The following is a 22,073-nucleotide window of genomic DNA, read 5'->3' on the forward strand; positions in this document are numbered from 1 at the left end:
GAGGAAGAGAGGAAAAGAAGAAGATCAAACAGGACATTAATGCATGTGGTAAGGAGGACATGAAGGCAGTTGGTGTGGCAGAAGATAAAAGGCAGGGATAGATGGAGATGGATGATCTGCAGTGGCAAACCCTAAATGGGAGCAGCAGAAAGAAGAAAAAGAGTTGCATTTCATCCATTTATGTTGCTTTCTTCCAGGTCCACAGAAAATATTGTCAGAAACATTTTAGTATTTAATTTCTCAATTTTTGTGTTGCTTTGATGTTAATCATTTTTGTTTACTGTTTTTATTTTTTGTTGCTTGTTTTGGTGATGCCTATGAACACTACCTTTGACGTTAGTACAGCTATGTTATAAAATATAGCAGCATGCACAATGGAGTATCAGATTTTTGACTCAATCAAGGAATGGTCATCATAAGAATCTTTATCACTAAAACAGTAGAGAAAACAAAATCCCCTGATGGATTTGACTTACGATTTGTGGTCTTTACGGTTTTATTGCCTCATCCTTCATTAGTAATTTGTGTTGTGCAACATCCTGTATTTACATGACATATTTTTTGCACTAACAGAACTAGAAACAAATATCCTGAAAGATATAATGACAATAGGTTTAATTGAATTGAATTGGACAGACTTATTTTATATAAAAAGACTAGGATTAGATGACTCTGTATATAAAAAATGCTAAGGTATAGTATTTCAATCTGTCACACGATTTCTTACAAACTACTGGTGTGAAAACCTTGATCTTGGTCTTAATTGAAAGCTTATGACCTGATATATTCTGGAAATTCAAAGCATTTTAGCTAGTGGTAACGCTAGCAAAGTGACCTGTGCTCATGTGTTTATTATGACAAAGTGCTCACTAAACCAAGTGATATGGCAGAAAGAAAATAAGAACGGTGAAATCTGCTGAGCATCAAGCAAATCGCAGATGCCAATTACTTCACAAAAAACACCATAATAGGTAGAAAGTAAAAGAGCAATAGCATCTGCTGAGAGTCAAGCACATCACAGAGGCTGATTAAGTGAAGGAGCGCTAGAGATAATAAGCAGAGAAGAAGCTGACACACATAGACAAGTAAGAACTAATCCTGAATATATCCTCATATGTTCTTGAAATTCAAAACATTTTAGGTTGCACCAACATGGTGACCTGATTAGCGGTGGCCAGAAAAGTCTATTGTAATAAAGCTGCAGTTGATAATCCACAAGAACACGGTACATACATGTTCAGAATTCATTATTAATTGTAAGTATTTAGTTTATTGATTATCAAACATCAAACTTTATTAGTAAAGGATAACAAAGTGAGTCTACAGTGAAGTGATCATAAAATCAAATGATAACCACCATAGTGACAGAAAGCAAAATAGTCAACCATATTGACAAGCAAGAGGTAATCCTGAAAAACAAATAATTCAGCAGTAGACAAACACAATGGCTCATAGGCATGCAAGACAAAGTTAAGAATACACAATGTATGAACACCCCAGACAGGGAAATGTGTGGCAGCAATCAAGAAAATCGTCAAATAGTCAAAATCTCCGACCATATGAAAGCATTGCTTTTACACCCTTACATTGATGTTTCTTTGAACACCACTACTTAGCAAAGTTACATAAGCAATGTGATCAATGACACGCTTTTTTTTTTAATGTTGAAAACAAACAATATTTTGCCAATACAGTATATAGAAAATTTGGAGCATCAAATGCTCAGAACTTCTGACTATATGCAGGAATTACTTTTACAACCGTAGACCAATGTTTGCTTGAAGAGCACTGCTTAGGAAAGTTAGATCACCAATGTAATCAATATAGAGCTGTATTTTTAATTGTGAAAACAAAATCAAAATGGAAATGTTCAGCTTGCTCTATATTAGCCACCTTTATTTTAAGACCCTAAGTCTGCATGTTTCACTAGTCTTTTAGAATTTTAATACTTTATGTTTAGCCCAAGAATGAAGGAAGAGAAGTTAGGGTTCCTAGAAGGAACTGTAAAAAAATATTTCACACTTAAAGATTTTCTAGTAATTCTGATAACGCCAGAGGTTTATCAAGTTCCTCCACACTAGAAGCGTCTATTTGTGGTATCTGTAATGTATCCAGAAATGCATTAGATTGTGTATTGTCTTCCTTAAACTCAGTAGTATATAGGGATTTATAGTAATCTCTGAAAGTGTGCATTATATTTTGGTGTTCGACAATTTTATCTCCGTTCGTGCTAGTGATTACCAAGATTGTGTTGCGCACTTCTTGCTTGTGAATTTGTTGGGCTAAAAGCTTATTAGCTTTCTCCCCATGTTCATAGTAATGATGTCTGGATTTGTAAATTAGTTGTTCAGTTTCTTTAGTTGTCAAGAGGTTTAATTCCGAATGTAGAGCCTGCCTCCTCCTATATAGAGTCTCGCTTGTTAGTCTGGCGTGTTCTTCATCTATTGTAGTAATTTCGTTTTTTATCTCTGCTACTTTCTTGGCCTCGGATTTATTTCTGTGGGAAAGATATGAGATAATCTGTCCTCTTAAAAAGGCCTTAAGAGTTTCCCAGAGTATTCCTGCAGAGATCTTGGGGGATGTATTTGTCTCTAGAAAGAATTTGATTTGTTTGGATATAAATTCAGTACAATTCTCATCAGCTAATAGAAACGGGTTGAGGCGCCATCTGCGGGCTGAGTGCATGGGGCTTAGTAATTTTAGCTCCAATATCATAGGTGCAAAGTCAGAAATAACAATAGCATCGTATTTGCAAGATTTAATCTTAGGCAAGAAGTTATTGTCTATAAAGAAGTAATCGATCCTTGAGTAACAATGATGTACTGGTGAGTAGAAAGAATATGTTCTTGAATTTGGGTTTAAAAACCTCCAGGGGTCTGATAAGTTGTGATCAGTTATAAACTTTGTAATTATTTTTGCAGTATTAGATGCCGTTATCCCTGTGGAGGAAGTCCTATCTAAAAGTGGATTTAGAACACAATTAAAATGGTGTTATCAGAATTACTAGATGCTATAAAGTCACTCCAAGGTGGGAAAGCAGCAGGCCCTGATGGCTGCCCTGCAGAATTTTACAAGAAATTCTCCGCTCAGCTAGCTCCCCTCCTATTAGCAACATTTACAGAAGCCAGAGATAGCAAATCTCTTCCACAAACCTTTCGCCAAGCACTAATCACTGTCTTTCCATAACAAAATAAGGACTTATTACAATGTGCATCATACAGACCAATTTTACTTCTGAATAACTACGTTAAAATACTCTCTAAAATCTTAGCCAGAAGGATGGAGAAAGTAATATCACAAGACCAAACTGGATTTATTAGAGGCCGGCACTTATCTTCAAATCTTCGACGCCTGTTTAATGTAATATACTCACCAACTAAATCAAACACCCCAGAAATATTATTATCATTGGATGCAGAAAAAGCATTCGACATGATTGAATGGAAATACCTTTTTACTATATTGGAGAAGTTTGGGTTTGGCCCAAACATTTGTGCATGGATTAAATTACTGTATACTAACCCAGAAGCTTCAGTTTGCATCAACAACATTTGCTCAGACTACTTTAAACTAGAATGTGGCACTAGACAAGGATGCCCTTGTCACCGCTGCTGTTTGCGATTGCCATTGAACCACTGGCAATACATTGTCGAAATACTGATCAGATAAAGGGGATTAGCAGAGAAGGACTGGAACAGAAAATCTCATTATATGCAGATGACATGGTACTGTATATATCAGACCCAGAAAATTCTGTGCCTGCAGTCTTAGCAGCACTCACAGAATTTCAAAAGATCTCTGGTCTCAGAATTAATCTGAATAAAAGTGTACTCTTTCCAGTGAACTCTCAAGCATATAATATTAGATTAGATACCCTACCTTTATCATTGCAGAACAGTTTAAATACCTAGGGGTAAACATTACAAGTAAACATAAAGCTCTATATCAACAAAATTTCGCCGTCTGCATGGAAAAAATTAAACAAGACTTGCATAGATGGTCAACCCTTCATCTCACACTAGCTGGAAGAATTAACACTGTTAAGATGAATATTCTTCCTAAACTCCTTTTTTTATTTCAAAACATCCCAATATACATTAATAAATCATTTTTAGGCAATTAGATTCAACAATAACCTTATTTATTTGGAATTCAAAACATCCACGCATCAAAAGAGCGACTACAAAGACAAAAGGCAGAAGGCAGCATGGCTCTACCTAACTTCCAGTTTTATTACTGGGCAGCAAATATACAGGCGATAAGAACCTGGACACAAATAGAAGAACATACACAGGCTTGGTCCACAATAGAAGTAAAATCCTGCAGTACTTCTTTGTATTCCTTGCTCTGCGTTCCAATAAACACACGTTATCGGCAATACACTAACCCAATTGTGCTCCACTCACTTAAGAATCTGGAACCAATGTAGAAAGCATTTTAAGACAGAGAAGCTTCTATCTGTGGCACCCCTGCAAGAGAACCACCTCTTTCAACCTTCACAAACATATGCAGTTTTAATATCTGGAAAAAATTGGAATTAACTTGCTTAGAGATCTTTATATAGACAACATCTTTGCATCCTATGAACAATTACATTCCAAATTTAACATTCCAGCTACACATTTCTTTCACTATCTTCAAATCAGAACTTTGTTAAACAGAACCTTCCAGATTTTCCTCATCTTGCACCCTCATCCATGCTGGAAAAATATTGCTCAATCTCAAGGACTTAGACTCCATCTCTACAATATATAAAATCATTTTACAATCCCTCCCTTTCAAAGATCCAAGAGGACACTGGGAAAAAGATCTCTCAATTAATATATCAGAAAAGGAGTGGAAAGTAGCAATGCAGAGAATTCACTCGAGCTCCATATGCGCAAAGCATACAATTATACAACTCAAAATTATATATCGAGCACATCTGTCTCGACTAAAACTCTCCAAAATGTTTCCAGGGCATGATCCAACCTGAGAAAGCTGCAACCAAGTTCCAGCCTCACTGGGTCACATGTTCTGGGCCTGCACCAAATTAACATTATTCTGGACAAAAAAAATTAATTACCTTACAGATAGCCTTGGACTCACAATCCCTCCTAACCCATTAACAGCTGTGTTTGGGGTTCTTCCAGAGGGGCTTAAAGTGGAGAAAGACAAACAAACTGTGATTGCATTCACTACACTTTTGGCACGCAGACTTATTCTGATAAACTGGAAGAACCCAAACTCTCCTCTTTAAGTCAGTGGGAAACCGATGTGTTATATTATTTGAAGTTGGAAAAACATCAAATACTCAGTTAGAGGATCCATACAGACTTTTTCAAAACATGGCAGGATCTAATCAGTAATATTTTAAAATAAGTTCATAAAGCACAGAGAATTTATTAATTTAGGTATGTTTACAAGCCTTAAATTTAACGCCGTTTGGCTTGCTCTCTCTCTCAGGGGTGGGGATCGATCTGTTTTAACTTCATTTTCTCTTTGTAAAAACTTGATTGCTTTGTATGGATTGTAATAAAATTAATAAAAAATAAAAAAAATAAAAAAAAAGATTTTCAAAATCTTGGCACCCTTTTGCCATTTAATAGTACTATAGCAGATCTTCATCCACATCCTAAAAACAATTACAGTTTTGTATGATTGCTTACATTCAAAAATTTAAATTAACACAGTTAGTGAAACCAACCAATCAAGGAGAAAGGCCTTAGCCCAGATCTGCACAACTATAAGCACATTCTCAGCCTCACACGATTTTCAAAACACTACTCACAATATTTTACAAAGCAAACACATTTCTGTACATTACACACATAAATGTAACATGATGTTGCCATTTCAAAGCACACCCCTCCAAAATACCCAATTCATGAACAAACTGATTAGACATGACCGTAATATGTGAAGGCAAGTACAGTAGGTGCTTAATTGTAAACTCCCCAGTCAAGTGTGAGCATTATAAAAAGGCAACAAATGAGTTTACTTGTCTTCAACCAAAGTGGAAGCCAATATTGCAGTGAGAGGAAGAGCAAGAGTGAGAATAAGAGGGGGAGCACATGGAGGAAGATGGGTAGGTAAAGAAAGAGGGAGAGGTGGGGGTCAACCTGAAGGAGAGCATGGACAGAGAAGATGAGGGCCAAATTTATTGAATGAGATTAGAGCAACACTAGTCAATCATGTGGTAAACCATGGTTTGATGTTGAGAGAGGACAGACAGAGTTTGACCTAATCTCCGCAGATATACTGTTGCATCAGTAGGAGCAAAGGTGAAAAACAACTTTTAATTTTTCTAAAATGCTAACTACATGTACTAAATCAGTACTTTGTGGCAACTGACATGTATTTTGATTCATCTTCATAGGACTGAAGGCCAAGTACATCAGGGAGTAAGGATCTCCATATTCTCAACAGAACAAGATAGAGCAATCATAAATATGGTTTTAGCCAATAAAGCTATACGCCTCAGATAAATTCAAGCACACACCCTTAATAGTAACAGTTTTAAAATAACATTCATCAGGTAGTATTATCAACCCTAAAGAGAATCCTTAAAAAACATCAATTAAAGATGAAGCAGTTATACAGAGTGCCATTTGAGAGGAATGATAGTGATAAAAGACCTTTAGCATGAATATATGGAGGTACGTATTGAACACTTCAGTACTGTGCACTACACACACAGAACTTTGCAGTAACACTTATGTTTACAGTAGGGATGTACTGAACTACACAATTTTGTCTTTATTTAGAGAATAATGCAAATGGATGCCGATGCAATACCACATGAATTTATATTCGTAGATGAAGCAGGGTTCAACCACACAAAAGTAAGATGGAGTGGGAGAAGCATTATTGGCCAAAGAGCTATCGTGAACGTCCTGAATCAGCTTGGGTGCTGCCATCCACCACCATGCCAACCTGGGTCCTTGCAATACAGCTCACATGCTCGCATTTTTGGGTAGAATACACAGCATTGCTACAGCAGAAGGACAAATGGAGGCAGAGTAGATTCCTTACATTGTCATCTGGAACAATTAATTTTTCACCACTGTCCTGTGATCCAGAACTGTTTTCATCAGGATCCACCTTCCACTATACTCTCCCTTCCTGAATCCCATTGAGGAGTATTTGTCAGCATGGTGGTGGAAGGTTTATGATCTCCAGCCCTTTACTAGAATACCAAAGAGGAAACTTGTGACCAAACTGATGCTGGGTCTGAACATGGATGGATTCACCATCCATGAAGATTTTAACTCGTTGTCTTGCAAGAGAGAAAACAGTCTGTGATGTAGATGAGGTCCTGTGGTCAGATCCAGCAAGGCACAGAGGTGATGCTTAGGTTTCTTTTTTTTCTTTTGTTTTGTCACCACAATTTTTTTTTTGTGTTTACATAGTCTGTACTTTTTTTTGTGTAGTATATATTCTGTTCTCATTTTCAGTGCAAAGTGCACCTGTATGGATTTCTTGACTGATGGCTGATTGTGGAGAGAAACAAATATTCATCTGTATGCACTATGGCCTTGTGTGTTGTCGTCAATATATTCATATATTTAGCCCTAATAATATTTCTAAAAAAATTAAGCCCAAACTATATCATTAGAAAAGTAAAAATGTTAAAAGTGTTTTAGATTGATCATTGCGGTGTGTAACTGGTTCAAACAAAATTAGTTTTTATGAACTGTATGTGTGCCATACAGTTAGAAAATTGAATTTTATGAATTAGTGTATGGTTTAAAATGAAGTGTTTCATTTTGCAACCGATCTCAGATGTTCTGCTACTCTTGGATGTGTGAATTGTGTGTAGAATTTTAAAAATGAGCCCTGTTTTCAAAATTGTGTTTAACCAATCATAAAAAACTGTACATCAATACCCCAAAATGTATTATATACGCAAAGTATTCCAGCATGCAATGTTATTTTGTAAAAAAAATAACTGTCTTTGTAGACAGGGTATTGTATCACATTTGACAGAAATAACTACAGGAAAATGACTCCTTTAATCCTGCCAAGGACATTCTATTCACCATTGTCATACTGAAGCTCTTAGCATTATGAAGGACATCGATCATCCCCGTCATCTTTTTTTTCAAACTAGCAGACAATAACACAAACCAATCAATTCAGAAACTGTATCTACCCTGAAGAGGTGCATTTTTTAAACCTAGAATTGCTATAATAACATCTTCATTTTGTATTTGATTAGAGCTTTATTGTATGCTTACAGGGGTGAGACCTGGGCAATGAAGGCAAAACACAATGTAAAGCTGGAAAGAATCAAAAAGAGAAGGATCCAGTGGATGTGTTGAGTGTGAAGGAGTGAGGAAAACCAATGCTAAGTTAAGAAAGCGATAGATGTTGTGCTGAGGAGAAACAGACTGAGGTAGTTTGAGCATGTAGTGTTAAAGGCTGGGGATGATTCTGTGAAGAAGTGCACCATAATGGAAGTGCAGGAGATTTGGCCGAGAGTAAGGCAGAAGAAGATGTGGCTGGAGGTGGTATTTTAGTAAGTGTTTCACTTACACTTAAATAATTTACTCAGAGGAACATTGAGGCATACATGGGAATTCAGTTAACACTGTTACACACCAAAGCACACAGCCTGCCTGTTATTATTATTTCTGCTGATGTTTTCTTTTATGAATGCTTTTATGAGCAAGAATTTTAAAGCTCATGCACCACACAACTATATGTAGATTACTTTGAACCTTAACTTTTGCCTCTCATATGTCTATAAGAAATTTTGTTTAACTGCTTCATTGCAAATTAGTTCATCCTGGCAGCTTCTGAGGGTTTTCTAGCAAATGGCCATTTCTATAACTGGTGTCATGTCCCAGACTAGCTGCTGCCTTAAGCCAGATACTGCCATGTGATCCTAAATTGGGTTAAGTGTTAAGATGATGAACATTTCTATAGGGTTCAGCTCTGGCCAATGAAAATAATGAATGTGTTCTTGTTTAACAACTTTGCTGTACACTTGCTTGTCTTTTACAGACCTTTGTCAACTGCGTGATTCAATTTAGAGATGACCTGATACAGAATTTAGAATATAATTGTACAATAGGGTATTCCTGTTACCTCTCCATTCCCAAAGCAGTAACTCATTCGCCAGTCCATGATACTGCTACCAGGCAGTATTAGTGGTCTTCTTTTTCATCCCACTGCTCCTTATACAGTAGATTTCATTTTTGCATTGTGTTTTTGTATTGATGAATTGTCAACATTGATTTTCCATAGATGAGAAAACTGTGTAGACCTCTATTTTTTTGTGATTCACACTTATGGGAGAACGAGGATACAGGAAATATTGTGACAACATTGATCTATCCTGATACTGTATGTATCAATAATAAAGGAAGATGATCACAGCAAAGTGGTGTGGTGTGTGCATACATTGAGTGCCTTAATATGAGCAGATGTTGTGCAAAATAAGTAATAAGCTTCCACCAGTCATTTAACTTGCAATTAAAAGGTTCATAACAACCATAAACTTTGTCTTCCTAAGCAGGTTGTTTCCAATTTCCCATCATATGCTCAATTTAATTTCATACTTAAAATAATATTGCCTTTTGAAATATGTAAAACAGACTCCATGATGAGTGCTGTAAGCCCTCGACTAGCTCTAGTTGCCTCACAATTTTTTTGGTTCTTGGGCATGAGGGCACATGTGTAACCTGAATTTTCCACTTCATCGATGGGGTTTGAAGGCCATAGTCCTTTATTTTCAGTATTAAAATGAGGACTACCTTTTCCCTAGTCAAGACTAGACAGCAAAGAGGTATAAAGAGTGTAGTGCCATGTGCTCCCTTCAAGAAGCTGCATGAAGCAGATATCAATATTAGGAGTGAATAGAGCAGAAGACATTATGCTGATCAGAGTGTGGCTGAGTGCTATCTAGATCTTCTCCCACCACTAAGGAGGACAATCTGAAGATGTTAAATTTGAAATTTTACAGGTATGTGTGCTCCTTACATTTTGCAGAAGACAAGCCAGTATAATGCATCTGTTCTAAAGATATCCTGTCACTAAAAAGAGCAATGTAGTTTTATTGTTTTAAGGGAATAGAAAATGACAACCTAGCCAAAATTTGAAACTGTAAGTCAAAGAATCATGTCTTCATAGCCAACACACACAACTAGATAAAAGCAAAAAGGCTGTTATCCTGGAGTTCAATACACACACAGTGTTTCATTAAACCCATACCAAGGCATACAAAATGCTGACTTTTATATCACCATGTCGGTATCATCATGCTCCACTCACATATAGCTGTCAGTGCATAGCAGTGCTTATGGCAACTATAAACAAATAGCTCCACAAAATGGTGACACCAATGTAATACAAAAATGGCATCATAATAAGATCTGAAATGATTTCAACATATAGGAAAATACTCTAAAGGTGAATTATCCAATGAACAGAACCTCAAGATAAATCACAACTCCACCAATAATTCTGCAAAATATGACATAAAATTTACAGAAAAGACACAGAACTTAACAAAAAAGTGCACTGTTGTCGTATAGAAAGAACAAGTACGTGGAAAATACTTTTTCAAATGTTTGCTGTGTTATCTAGTAAATGCCTGGCCCTGTGGCAGTTAGCACTGCTACCAGACACCTCCAGAGTCTTCCGTTTGAGTCAGGCAGAGTGTGTGTGTAGTCTGTGTTTTCTGTCCATGTTATTCTGGCTTTTCCTTTTCACCTCAGAGTCATACAATTCTAAATTTGAGATGTTGCCATTTCAATTTAGGGAGTTCATAGCCAACAGATTTTCCTGAGCAGTTGGTGATTGTGAGCCTCTCACTTTACTCAATGTTTAAATCTCTCTTGCTGTATTTTGTCAGATGATGACACTGTAAGGGCTCGTTTATACTTCATGCTCAGAGCACGTATGTGCACGCATCATGGCTGTCATGCATTCCCAGCATTCATTTGACATGTCCTCTGAGCACATCCTCAGAAATGAACGCATTGCGTGCACGAGTTGCAGTACCAGCAAAAAGTCGGGGGCTCAGTGTGATAAAAGTTGGAATGTGATGTCAGAGTCTCTGTTTACAATCTACACGTGACAGAAAGCCTCTATGCGTATCCTACGGGATTGATGTGCGCACTTCAATGTTTGATGAATTTTTCAATGTGGTGAAGCAAAATCTGGACATATAGATGCATTTGTGGTGCTTTAATATTCAAGTGTTGCATATTCCCGATTGTAATGACATGATTCATTTTAAAAGTCTCACATACTATCTTTTGTGTTGTCTTTTTTTTCTGGGGCTTCCTTTTGACCTGACAGCAGCGGCAAACAGCAATAGATCACCCAACAGAACACATTAAATGTATGATATTCCAACTCTCTGCACATTTACAATCCTTAGATTTATACTTGATATCACTTTCATGATGAAATGCAATAAAGTATGCATGTCACGTTTTACAGATAAATCGTTAATTTCGTTTAAATAATGAATTCTGTTAATAATTATACACATGAGGGTGACACGGTGGCGGAGTGGTAGCACTGCTGTCTCACAGGGAGTCACGTCGCTGGTGTTCCCTGCCAGGACTTTACATGTTTTCCTGCTGGGTTTCCACAGTGTGCTCTGGTTTCCTTCAAAAGGACATGCAGATTTGGTGATACTACAATGACGCTAGTGTATATGAGTGCTTGTATTCACCTTGCGATGAGCTGATGCCCTGTCTAGGGATTGTTTCTGCCTCATGCCCAATGCTAACTGAAATAGACATGTCCCTGGATTGATGAATGTAATCATTAAACATCCTTTTTAAAGATATTGCAGTAAGGTGTCATTAGAATTTAATGGGTGTTCCAGGCAATTCACAACACACCAAAGCCGAACCTGTTCTTACCGTGATAATATCTCGCACTGCCACCTGGTGGATTCTTTCAGAATTGCATAAAGTACGCGCACAAGTATAAACAGTAAAACACTTGTGTAGCAGGAGCATCCTCTAAAGCATGCGTCGCGTCGCATGAAGTATAAACCTGCCCTAAGAAGGTTTCACAATTGTTTTGATGACACTTGAGACAAACCAGGCATCCCATTGTCTAATTTTTTGTCACATGAATGGTAAAGTGAACTTTTACTTCTTGCTAATCAGTAGCAAAAATGGGACAGATATCTTTAGTTAGGTAAGGGAATATGAACATTAGAGATGTCTGCATACATTAAGTAAAATAGTGGTGTAGCAAAATGTTCTTAATGCTCCAAATAACGCAGTTATTAGTAAACTTCAATCTAAGGGAAAGCTATTCTGGGTAGTGCAATGTTGTAGCAAGTAATGCGACTGCCTGACATCTTCAGAGTCTTGGATTCAAATCTCAGCCTGTGTGTTCTTTTCAGTTTTCCTCCTGAAGACCTGAATGTTAGGTTAACGGGGCACTCTAAATTAGTTCAAAATGGTTGCAGACCTGAGTGTACCCCACACTGAAGACCCATAGACATTGTACAGTACACCAGATGCTGGATGACCTTGCTTAGGAAATTAATGAAATACATTGCTCAGTCTGGTGTTACTGTAGCTATTTATTTATTATTAGGAAAATAATGCAATAAAAATATGCAAACATTCAAAAAATTTGAAAAAGACAATGCTTTTCTGAAAAAAATGCCTTCCGTTACTTTGTTTCAAACCCAGCCTTGTTAAATGTCTACTTTGAATGCAGCTTAAAGGTTGAACAATTTGTATTAAATATTACATAATATCCCATTCGTAAAACAACATAATCCTACTGGTCAGGGACGCACAAACTCTCTCAGAAGCATTGGGCACAAGGCAGCAGATTTTGCATTTTGAAAAGAGATGAATTTCAGGTATATTAGACTGCTTCTGCAAATGCCTTGTCATTTAGTATGAAACAATTCAGGTAAGATTAAATGTGAAGATTAATTAGTTAATAAGTGCATTCCACTTATTATATATGTACTATAAAACATGCATTTCAGTTTCAGTCAAGTTCTTTTTCTTGTGGGTCATGACAAACACTACTTTTTAAGGCAAGGTTAGTTCAATTTAAAGGCTCTCCAAGAAAACACGTGCAAAATATATCATCTTAAACTCTACAGAAGTGAAATAAACCAGACACTGAATGAAATGAGCAAGACCGCTTGCTTGGAAAACCTTATCTTTTAAAACACATCTGCTGGAAATAAATCTCCTCACACTGCCCAGCACTATTGATGTTAATTTCATTGATCCATCTGGGGAACAGTGCTACAGCTTATATTTCCAGAGCTTGTTAAACTGAAATAAAGATCAGCCTTTCAGCAGTCTCCAACAAAGTTAAAAAATGTCTAACATGGACAACTGGAAAGTGCTACATTTCTAGGCAATTCATGATAAATTATGAGCATTTATTATTTCGTAATAAATGAAGGATGCAGCCTCTGAACCGTTGAACCCAATTCATTAAGTTGAAGGTCAAAATTTTACAACTCTGTAACAAAGATGCTTCTCAGTGGAGGGAAGGAATAGACTTTCTAGTCTATGCTTATGAAGGCACCAGTTTGCTTGCTAATGTGTCTTAATCCAATTTAAGGGATATTAGAAAACATTTTAATCACAAAAACACCAAGTTCAAGGCAAGAACCATCTTTGGATGGCATGCTAACTGATCACAGGACATTTATACTGGATCAGTTTATAGTCACCAGTCAAACTAACTGTTGGGATAAAACATATTTGCGTATGTAAAGTGCTTCTGGCTATAACTGCCTGCAGCACACTACCAAGGGAATGATAATTGAAATTAATTATTCATTTTTTTATTATTTGTTCTGTATAAGAATCTATATATAAAAACTTCATTTTCAGATTTATATATATATATATATATATATATATATATATATATATATATGGAAGCAAAGGTCTGTGATATGGTTTGAATATATGTAGCTAGTAATATGGAGAAAATTAATCACGTATCTTAAAATAGTTTTTAATTCCTAAGGTTTTAACACCTACCAGGGGTCATCAGCAGAGGAAAATGATTAGACATATGGGAATCAAAGGCAATATATGGCAAATGAGGTGTATACATACATACATACATACATACATACATATACTGCTCAAAAAAATGAAAAGAATATTCAAGCATCAACTCAGTGAAACTTCTGGGATGTTGATCTGGTCAGTTAAGTAGAAGAGGGGGCTGTTAATCAGTTTCAGCTGCTTTGGTGTTAATAAAATTAACAACAGGTGCACTAGTGGGGCAAGAATGAGACAACCCCCAAAACAGGAATGGTTTAACAGATGGAGGCCACTGACATTTTTCCCTCTTCATCTTTTCTCACTGTTTTTTTCACTAGTTTTGCATTTGGCTACGGTCAGTGTCACTATTGGTAGAATGAAGCGATACCTGGATCCTATAGAGGTTGCACAGGTAGTCCAATTTCTCCAGGATGGCACATCAATACGTGCCATTGCTAGAAGGTTTGCTGTGTCTCCCTGCACAGTCTCAAGGACATGGAGGAGATTCCAGGAGACAGGCAGTTACTCTAGGAGAGCTGGACAGGGCCATAGAAGGTCCTTAACCAATCAGCAGGACTGGTATCTGCTCCTTTGTGAGAGGAGGAACAGGATGAGCACTGCCAGAGCCCTAAAAAATTACCTCCAGCAGGCCACAGGTGTGAATGTCTCTGACCAAACAATCAGAAACAGACTTCAGGGTGGCACCTTGACTGCCATTAGGTATCAGGATGAAATCTTTGGACTCATTGTCAGACTCTATGCTGGTCCAGTGGGTCCTGGGTTTCTCCTGGTGCATGACAATACGCGGCCTCATGTGGCGAGAGTATGCCAGCAGTTCCTGGATGATGAAGGAATTGATACCACTGACTGGCCCCTATGCTTGCCTGACCTAAATCCAATAGAACACCTCTGGGGCATTATGCTTCTGTCCATCTGATGCCACCAGGTTGCACCTCAGACTGTCCAGGAGCTCAGTGATGCCCTAGTCCAGATCTGGGAGGAGATTCACCAGGACACCATCCATCATCTCATCAGGCATGCATACAAGCATGTGGGGGCCATACAAACTACTGAGTACGAGTTTGAGTTGCTGCAATGAAATTTAGGCAAAATGGACTAGCCTGCCACATAATTTTTTCACTTTGATTTTTGGGGTGTCTTTGAATTCAGCCCTCTGTAGGTTGATAACTTTCATTTCCATGGCACCCTTTCATTCCTAGCACATAACCCAGTCCATATCAGTATAGATATCCTGCTTGATTTTTTTCCCATTGAGATCTGATGTGTGTTCAAAGTGTTCCTCTCTTAGCAAAATTAGCCACAGGGAAAGAACCAGACATGGAAAGGGTGCAAGTGCACACTTAAGATAACCCACAATAAGATGACAATCAACATAACCTGTATACCTTTAGGACATGGGAGGAAACAAGGAGAATCTGGAGAAAAGCAACACACACATGGAACGAGCACTTAAACGGACACAAATAACAGCCAGGCCATGGCTTGAATCCATCACACTGGAGTGGGAGACTCCTCATATCACTTTCAAGCACACAAATTAACTTTTATGTTAAAATAGCTGCTTGATAAATGCAAATCTGTATTTTTTAATAAGGATGCTAAAAGACTTATCTAATCCTTCAATTTCTACATAAAGGTCCAAAAGGTCACTGTAACCTGAAATGCCAACTGGTGCCTAAACAAAACATTCTGTTAGAATTACAATTACAACTTCTGTACTGTATTGTTAAAACTTCTATCGGTGTCCTTTTTGTTTGTAAGCAGCGCCACTAAACCCTAGGATATAGCACAGTTTGTCCTTGAGCTAACGCCATATCTTCAGCTTTGACAGTGTAGCTCTGTCACTGTTATATTGTCTGTCAAGAAGATTACAGAAAGATTATAATACTGCACTTTGCTAAACTCAATGGACTTTAGACTTTAATTAAGAAAAGATTGCTGTTTTTTTCTTATTTGGTTATTTTAGTTTAGGGGCTAAAAGGCACTGGGTGCCTGGTTCCAGCACCATTACTCACTGACTGAATAGCACAGAGCAACTTGAATAAAGCTAGGAAATTATATTTCATAAAGTGTCTGTATGTTTTTCTATATATTTAAAGTGCATTGAGATGGTGTACACAATCAATGGTAGTACCTAGAACATTGTTTGAGTGTACCTGATGTGTTTTCTTATAAATATTGTCTGATATTGTACTTGATGTATAGTGTTGTATTCATTATCTGTTGTTTGAATTAGAACTCTGTGACACAGAAGTAAGAATTTCATTGTAGTTTGTGTACACATAACAATAGACTAAAATTTAACTTGAGTGAAATAAACTAATAAAAAAAAATCATACTTGCATGATTTCAAACATTTCTGAGCGAGTAATTGCTCCATCCTTGTCCTTATCATACAGTTTAAAAGACCACCTCAGTTTTTCTTCAGGGGAACCCTGTATTAGCATGCTTATGGCAGTAACATACTCTCTGAAGTCAACAATGCCATCCTAGAATCCAAAAATAAAAATGTTAGTTAAATAGTAGGGGCCTCTGTATAATTATTAGTTTAGAATATACCTACATTTCAATCTTTTGCCTGCATTTTATGATAAAACACAGTATGAGATTTATTTTGATGCATTTAATCCACCTTATTGAATTTTGTAATACCTTGCAAAATATATGGTAACAATGATCACCATGAAAGTTATTATGTTAAATAAGATACATAATGTGAGTAGATCTGCTGCTGTAATAGAAAATGGCAGAGTGAACAAGATTTTGAAAACCTGTGATTAGTTGTACAAAATCCCATTTCTTAGGTTTATTTGATATAAAAGCTAAATAACTACAATATTTGGAATTAAGAGAGTAATATATATTGTTGACAGCTGGACTATAAACTAATTATATATTGTGAATATGTACATAGAATAAATCAGAAAAATATGAATATAATTACCAACTGAACAATTGTTGTTTATAGGTGTCCCCAAAAAAAAGTTAATCCATTTACCATTTACTGATCATATCTATGTGTCAATTTATGAACCCATCTAAATTAGATTGGGGTTATGGGTGCCAGTGAACTAGAGTGCCCATTCAGACACACACCCCCACACTCACTCCCACTTACTCACTCATGCCAGACCCAGTTAAGAGTGAACAGTTAATCCACCCAGCATGTCTTTGGGATGTGGTTGGAAAACCAGAGTGCCAAGAGAAAACTTCATATTAACACAAGGATGTTATGCAAACTCTATACAGAGAGTGACCTAGTCACCGTTCTATCCATAAATGAATTGATAAAGTAAGATACAGTTCATATCAGAACATTAAATTAAATAGAGCATAAAGCACCTGAATATAGGGTGATCCAGATCTAATTATGCAGATCCAGATCGTCTGGATGACTTTGATTTATGCGGGAACGATTCCAGTTCGGAGCAAAGATGATTCTTCATGTCGTCAGCTCTCACACTTCTTGATAGTCCGGGATTTTGTGGGTGACTTCTATGTAATAAACTTAATAAGTTATATCGTAATGAAAATTGCACAATTAGATCTGGACCACCTTATAGATGTGAACACCACACTATGTAATGTGTTCATAGATATAGGATCTTACAGTTTATATATAAAAAAAATAAATAAAATTAGTTAGAGAATAGAAGCTATCATCTGTAGGTCTTGACTAAATATGATTCATTTTCTAAACCTTCTTATTCCAGTCTAGGATTGGGGAGAAGAAGGAGGGTCTTCTCCTATTAATTAGAAAGAATTTTCTCCTGATCACCTACCCCGTTGCTGTCCAAAGTTCGGAAGATCTGTTCAGCATATTCTGAAGAATCATGGCCTACTGTTCCATTGCAGAAATGCGTTCGGAATTCGTGCAGAGTTATCAGTCCACTAGGACACTCGTTGATAAATTTTCTAAACAGAAATTACAGGTGCATTAAAGTAATATCATTTTGTTTCTTTTTTGAACACTTTTTGGTGCAGACAAGAATGTAGCACTTTAGTTTAGTTTTAGTACTGCAAACATGCATCTGTTACTCATTTACTCTTAAGTAACAAGACCTTAACAAGGGCTTCTTTTGATGTTCATAACACTTACAAAACATAAGCAAAGTGATTCTTCATCTCTGAAATGTGCCCTACCAACAAAACATCACTTTGGAACAGTCGAGGTGGTTTAAGAGACACATTTCTCTTGCATGCTTAACTATGAATCCTTATAATTCTCCATATTAACAAGTAATTTTACCAGCATATAAAAGGGGCTTATTTTTCAACACTGTACAGAGATTGATAATCTACTAAGGTTTTTTAAATGTTATGAAGATTAAAAGAAGCCTTTGTTAAGGTCTTGTTACATAAGAGTAAATGAGTAACAGATGCAGTTTACAGTACCTAAACTAAAGTGATAATGAAAACTCGATAAACACCTACCTGGAGTAGATTTCCCTTCCTACAAAGTACATAAGCGTCCCTGTGGTGCCTCCCAATTATCTATAAAAGCTGTCAAGGGTCCAAATAGGCCTGAGATTTATCCAATAGCACCCTCTTAATCAGCTTCTCAGAAGAATTCATGATGCGACAGTTTAAGGAAACCGGTCCGAGATCATTCAGAGATTACAGATATGCAGTTATGACAATGAAAATAACAGTGGAGTCTTCCTGGAGTGTGGGCATCTGTTGTAAATTCTAAGAATATGCTGTATATTTAAATTGCAGGTAGAGTTTTCTTTACAAAAATAAGCCCATATATTTTGTCTGGTATTGGGCACTTTTTGGCTTTGGCTTGCTGGAGAACCTTTTTGACATCATGTTGATCAAAACAAGGCTAACTCTCATTAAGCCTAGTTTTTTTCTGCCATTGTCTCCAAAACAGCTCGGGATTGACCAAGATTACAGTGCCCTTGCAGAATTAGATGCAACTACTTTAGGTGTCAGTTAATTTATTGACGTCAGAGCATTAAAATCTTTAAAATCATTTCACTCAGTGCATTCAAAACAGTCAGGAAGCACTCAACAGATACCTGATTTGCTTAACTACCATTTTTTCTGTATGATATAAAGGAATGAGAAGGATACAGTTTTGGCATGATAAACCGAAAAGGAATTTGGCTCTATAATTATAAGTGCCTCTGATATTCCTATAACATTGATTAAATACTTTTCTGTGATGAGATGATACAAACTTTTATATGTGAAATCTGGGTGAAACTTCCTGAGATCAAATTTGTGGCATCAGGAGAAAGGGATTCAACTAATTCAGATCCACACTTTACTAAACCAAAGCTTCAATTTTGTTTGTCCATTGCAGATTACAACAATTTAACTAATATTTACAAAAATGGCAAAGTAATCTTCAAAAATACATCAATAACCCGATATTTTGTGCCCATTTAATTGCCCAGTAATTGATTTAGTCTCTTCTATTTTAAGGAAACAATTCAAATGTTTAAATATGCATGAGCACTTTTTATTACCTATTATAATGTGTAGCACACAGAATTAGCCATTGTTTTTCAGCTTTTGAAGTACACTGTCTCTGTAGATTTTTATTGAACCTTAATTGCTGCATGATATGCCAAATTAAAAGAGGCAATTTTCAGTGACTGTGCATTCAAGTGAGTCCTTGTTATAAATTAACGGTGCCCAAACAGAAGACCGGAGGTTGATGTTTTTGTCCTGCTTGGTATGAGAAGTGATAATACATGTGTTCTGCCAGTGTGAAATAAATATTCCCCTTTTAAATCAAGCAAATTAAAGGGATACACGGAATTCATTTATCCTCCCAATACTAATTCTCTACTCAAATAAATTCAGTGTTACTGGGCCCAAAGTCTGGATGTCCAGAATGGGTAGTCAGTGATGAATTGCTTCTGCCCTGTGTTGTTGTGATAAATGATTTCTTATTATATTGAAATTATCACCATATGATAGAAAATAATACCTTTTGATGCTTCTACACTCACAGATAAGAGTCAATTCATATTAAAAAACAGCACATGTATTTTTAACATTTACCAGGGAGATCTTAAATTAAGAAAAGAAAAATGGGGTATAATAAAACAAACCCGACTGTTTTTTCTAGGCTTATCTAAAACAGGTGAAAATGCAAAATGCATTTCAAGATATCTGCCCATTAGGGATGTGCCATAATAAACTTTGTGACCACTTAATGAAGTGTTAAAAGACCTGCCAACAAATGCTCCATATTGATTCAAGCCAGATAGTGTAGAGGCACTTTCCTTTACAATTCTGAACTGCATTGTTGGGCATACTGTAGGTCCTCTTTCCAATCTACCTGTGGTTAAACCCTCCTCTTTCCAATCTACTCTGGCTACTTATAGAGAAAAAAAAACAACTTGTTTCCCCTCACTCCTTGCAGCAAATACCATTTACCAAGTTAAAAACAAAAAAGAGAGTAGATGAATATAGTCCTTTATAAGTTATGCTCTGTGTGTTTAGCAAAGGCTAGAAAAACACCTTGGCTCCATTCCACGTTGACACTCCTTTATATCACTGTCTGACAATAGCTTTCTGAACATTGGTGGGCAACCCATCTCTTATCCAATCTGGGCTTGACAAGGCATTGGCACACTTGGTGATTTGTTTTCTTAGTGCCGGGCTTACCAGTTTCTTCAATACAAATATACAATCACTTCTTCTTCTTTCTTTTTCTATTACAGATTTGATCTGTTCTCAGGATGTGTTTAGTAAGTTTTTCCACCCCTGTTCCCAACCATCCATTGTTTAACTATTTCTTTCTTTGCTCTCTACCAAATGCATTTCCTCTTCGTATGTCTGCTTTCGTTTTTCCATTATTACACTTAATCCAGCCACAGAGATGAATCGCTGACTTATCCCTGTCATCTCCATTTTTCAAAATCAGAAGAAATTCCTTCAGAAATTCTAATAATCAACACATCCAAAATAGTTAATCACAATTCTAGAAACTGTTTCCTAATGGGTTTAGCTCCTGGGCCACTTTGTCACCACTGTTTCCTTAATGCACCGATTACTTTTCTCAACATGTTCTGGGAATACCCCACTATTGCAGTTCTTTGGACCTAAATTGCTCTTGTGCTCTCCTCCATTTTATCTGTCTCTGTTCCTTGCTATCATTCTGCTCCTTTCAGATTTATCTACTTTCTGTTTCTGTTTGTCAAAAGTGAATTATTTCAATAGGTACAACAGCAGCTAATGTTCTTATAGCTTCCCAATGGAAGAACCCTGACCTTGTTACTTCTTCCTTCTGGAGGTCCTCTTTTACAACCTTCCTCTGTTAGAACTTCCACACATGGGTCAATGGTGTATCGGCTCAAACCATCAGTAGGTAGGAAGACACTATTTCCATGATTAAGTCATGGATGATAGCAAGCCCATGATCCAGCTCAATCTGGAAATCTTAGTTTTCTCTTGCTTAACCAGATATGTTTTATTAATTTATTTTTTTTTTACTTTGTTTTCTCCTGTATAGTTTCAAAATGGGCCGGTGGTGGTTGCCGGTTTGATTGGTGCTGGGTCAAGTTTATATATGAAAATGTTTTACTTTGTTATTCTTTCTCTTTTTGAAATCAAATAAAAAAAATTTCTAAAAAATCCATCCATCTCCTAAACCGACTTATACAGAGAAGGGTGTTGGGAAGTTGGATCACCTTATCAAATATCAGGCACAAGCCAACAATCCCCATAAGGTGTGCCAGTCCTTCACAAATGAACACACAAATGGCCCAATTTATCCTCACCAATCCATCCAACCTAACCTAAACTAGGAATATGCAAACTCCACATTTGAAACACACAGGGCATGTGTACATAATGCAAAGCAGCAGTGCCACCATGCTTCCATATATAAATAAATAAATAAATGTAAATGAAATAAGTTTTCTGGGATGCTTTGTTCATTCATTGTCTGGCAAGCACTCTGTTTCCCAGTTCAATTTGTCCCTGTATGATTCTTCTCCTGTTCACTTCCTTTGCCTATTTGCATTTTCTTTCATAAAAGTGTTGTGGTTTCTCACAGTATATCACTACTGCTTGTTCCTCACAGTAAACAAACCAGTA

General features: G+C 36.7%; 1 protein-coding gene across 1 annotated transcript in view; it reads right to left on the reverse strand.

Moving 5' to 3' along the window:
- The window catches only part of si:ch211-245j22.3 (uncharacterized protein LOC563798 homolog), a 61,901-nt gene that overhangs the window by 19,156 nt on the left and 20,672 nt on the right, over nucleotides 1–22,073 (reverse strand). The window contains exons 2-3 of the mRNA XM_039762175.1: nucleotides 17,795–17,927; nucleotides 16,352–16,501 (exon numbers count right to left, since the gene is read on the reverse strand). Coding sequence (XP_039618109.1) covers nucleotides 16,352–16,501; nucleotides 17,795–17,927 — 283 coding nt within the window. The remainder of the gene's footprint in view (nucleotides 1–16,351; nucleotides 16,502–17,794; nucleotides 17,928–22,073) is intronic.

Source organism: Polypterus senegalus, chromosome 8 (assembly GCF_016835505.1).
Source record: "Polypterus senegalus isolate Bchr_013 chromosome 8, ASM1683550v1, whole genome shotgun sequence".
NCBI classification, from domain to species: Eukaryota; Metazoa; Chordata; class Cladistia; order Polypteriformes; family Polypteridae; genus Polypterus; species Polypterus senegalus.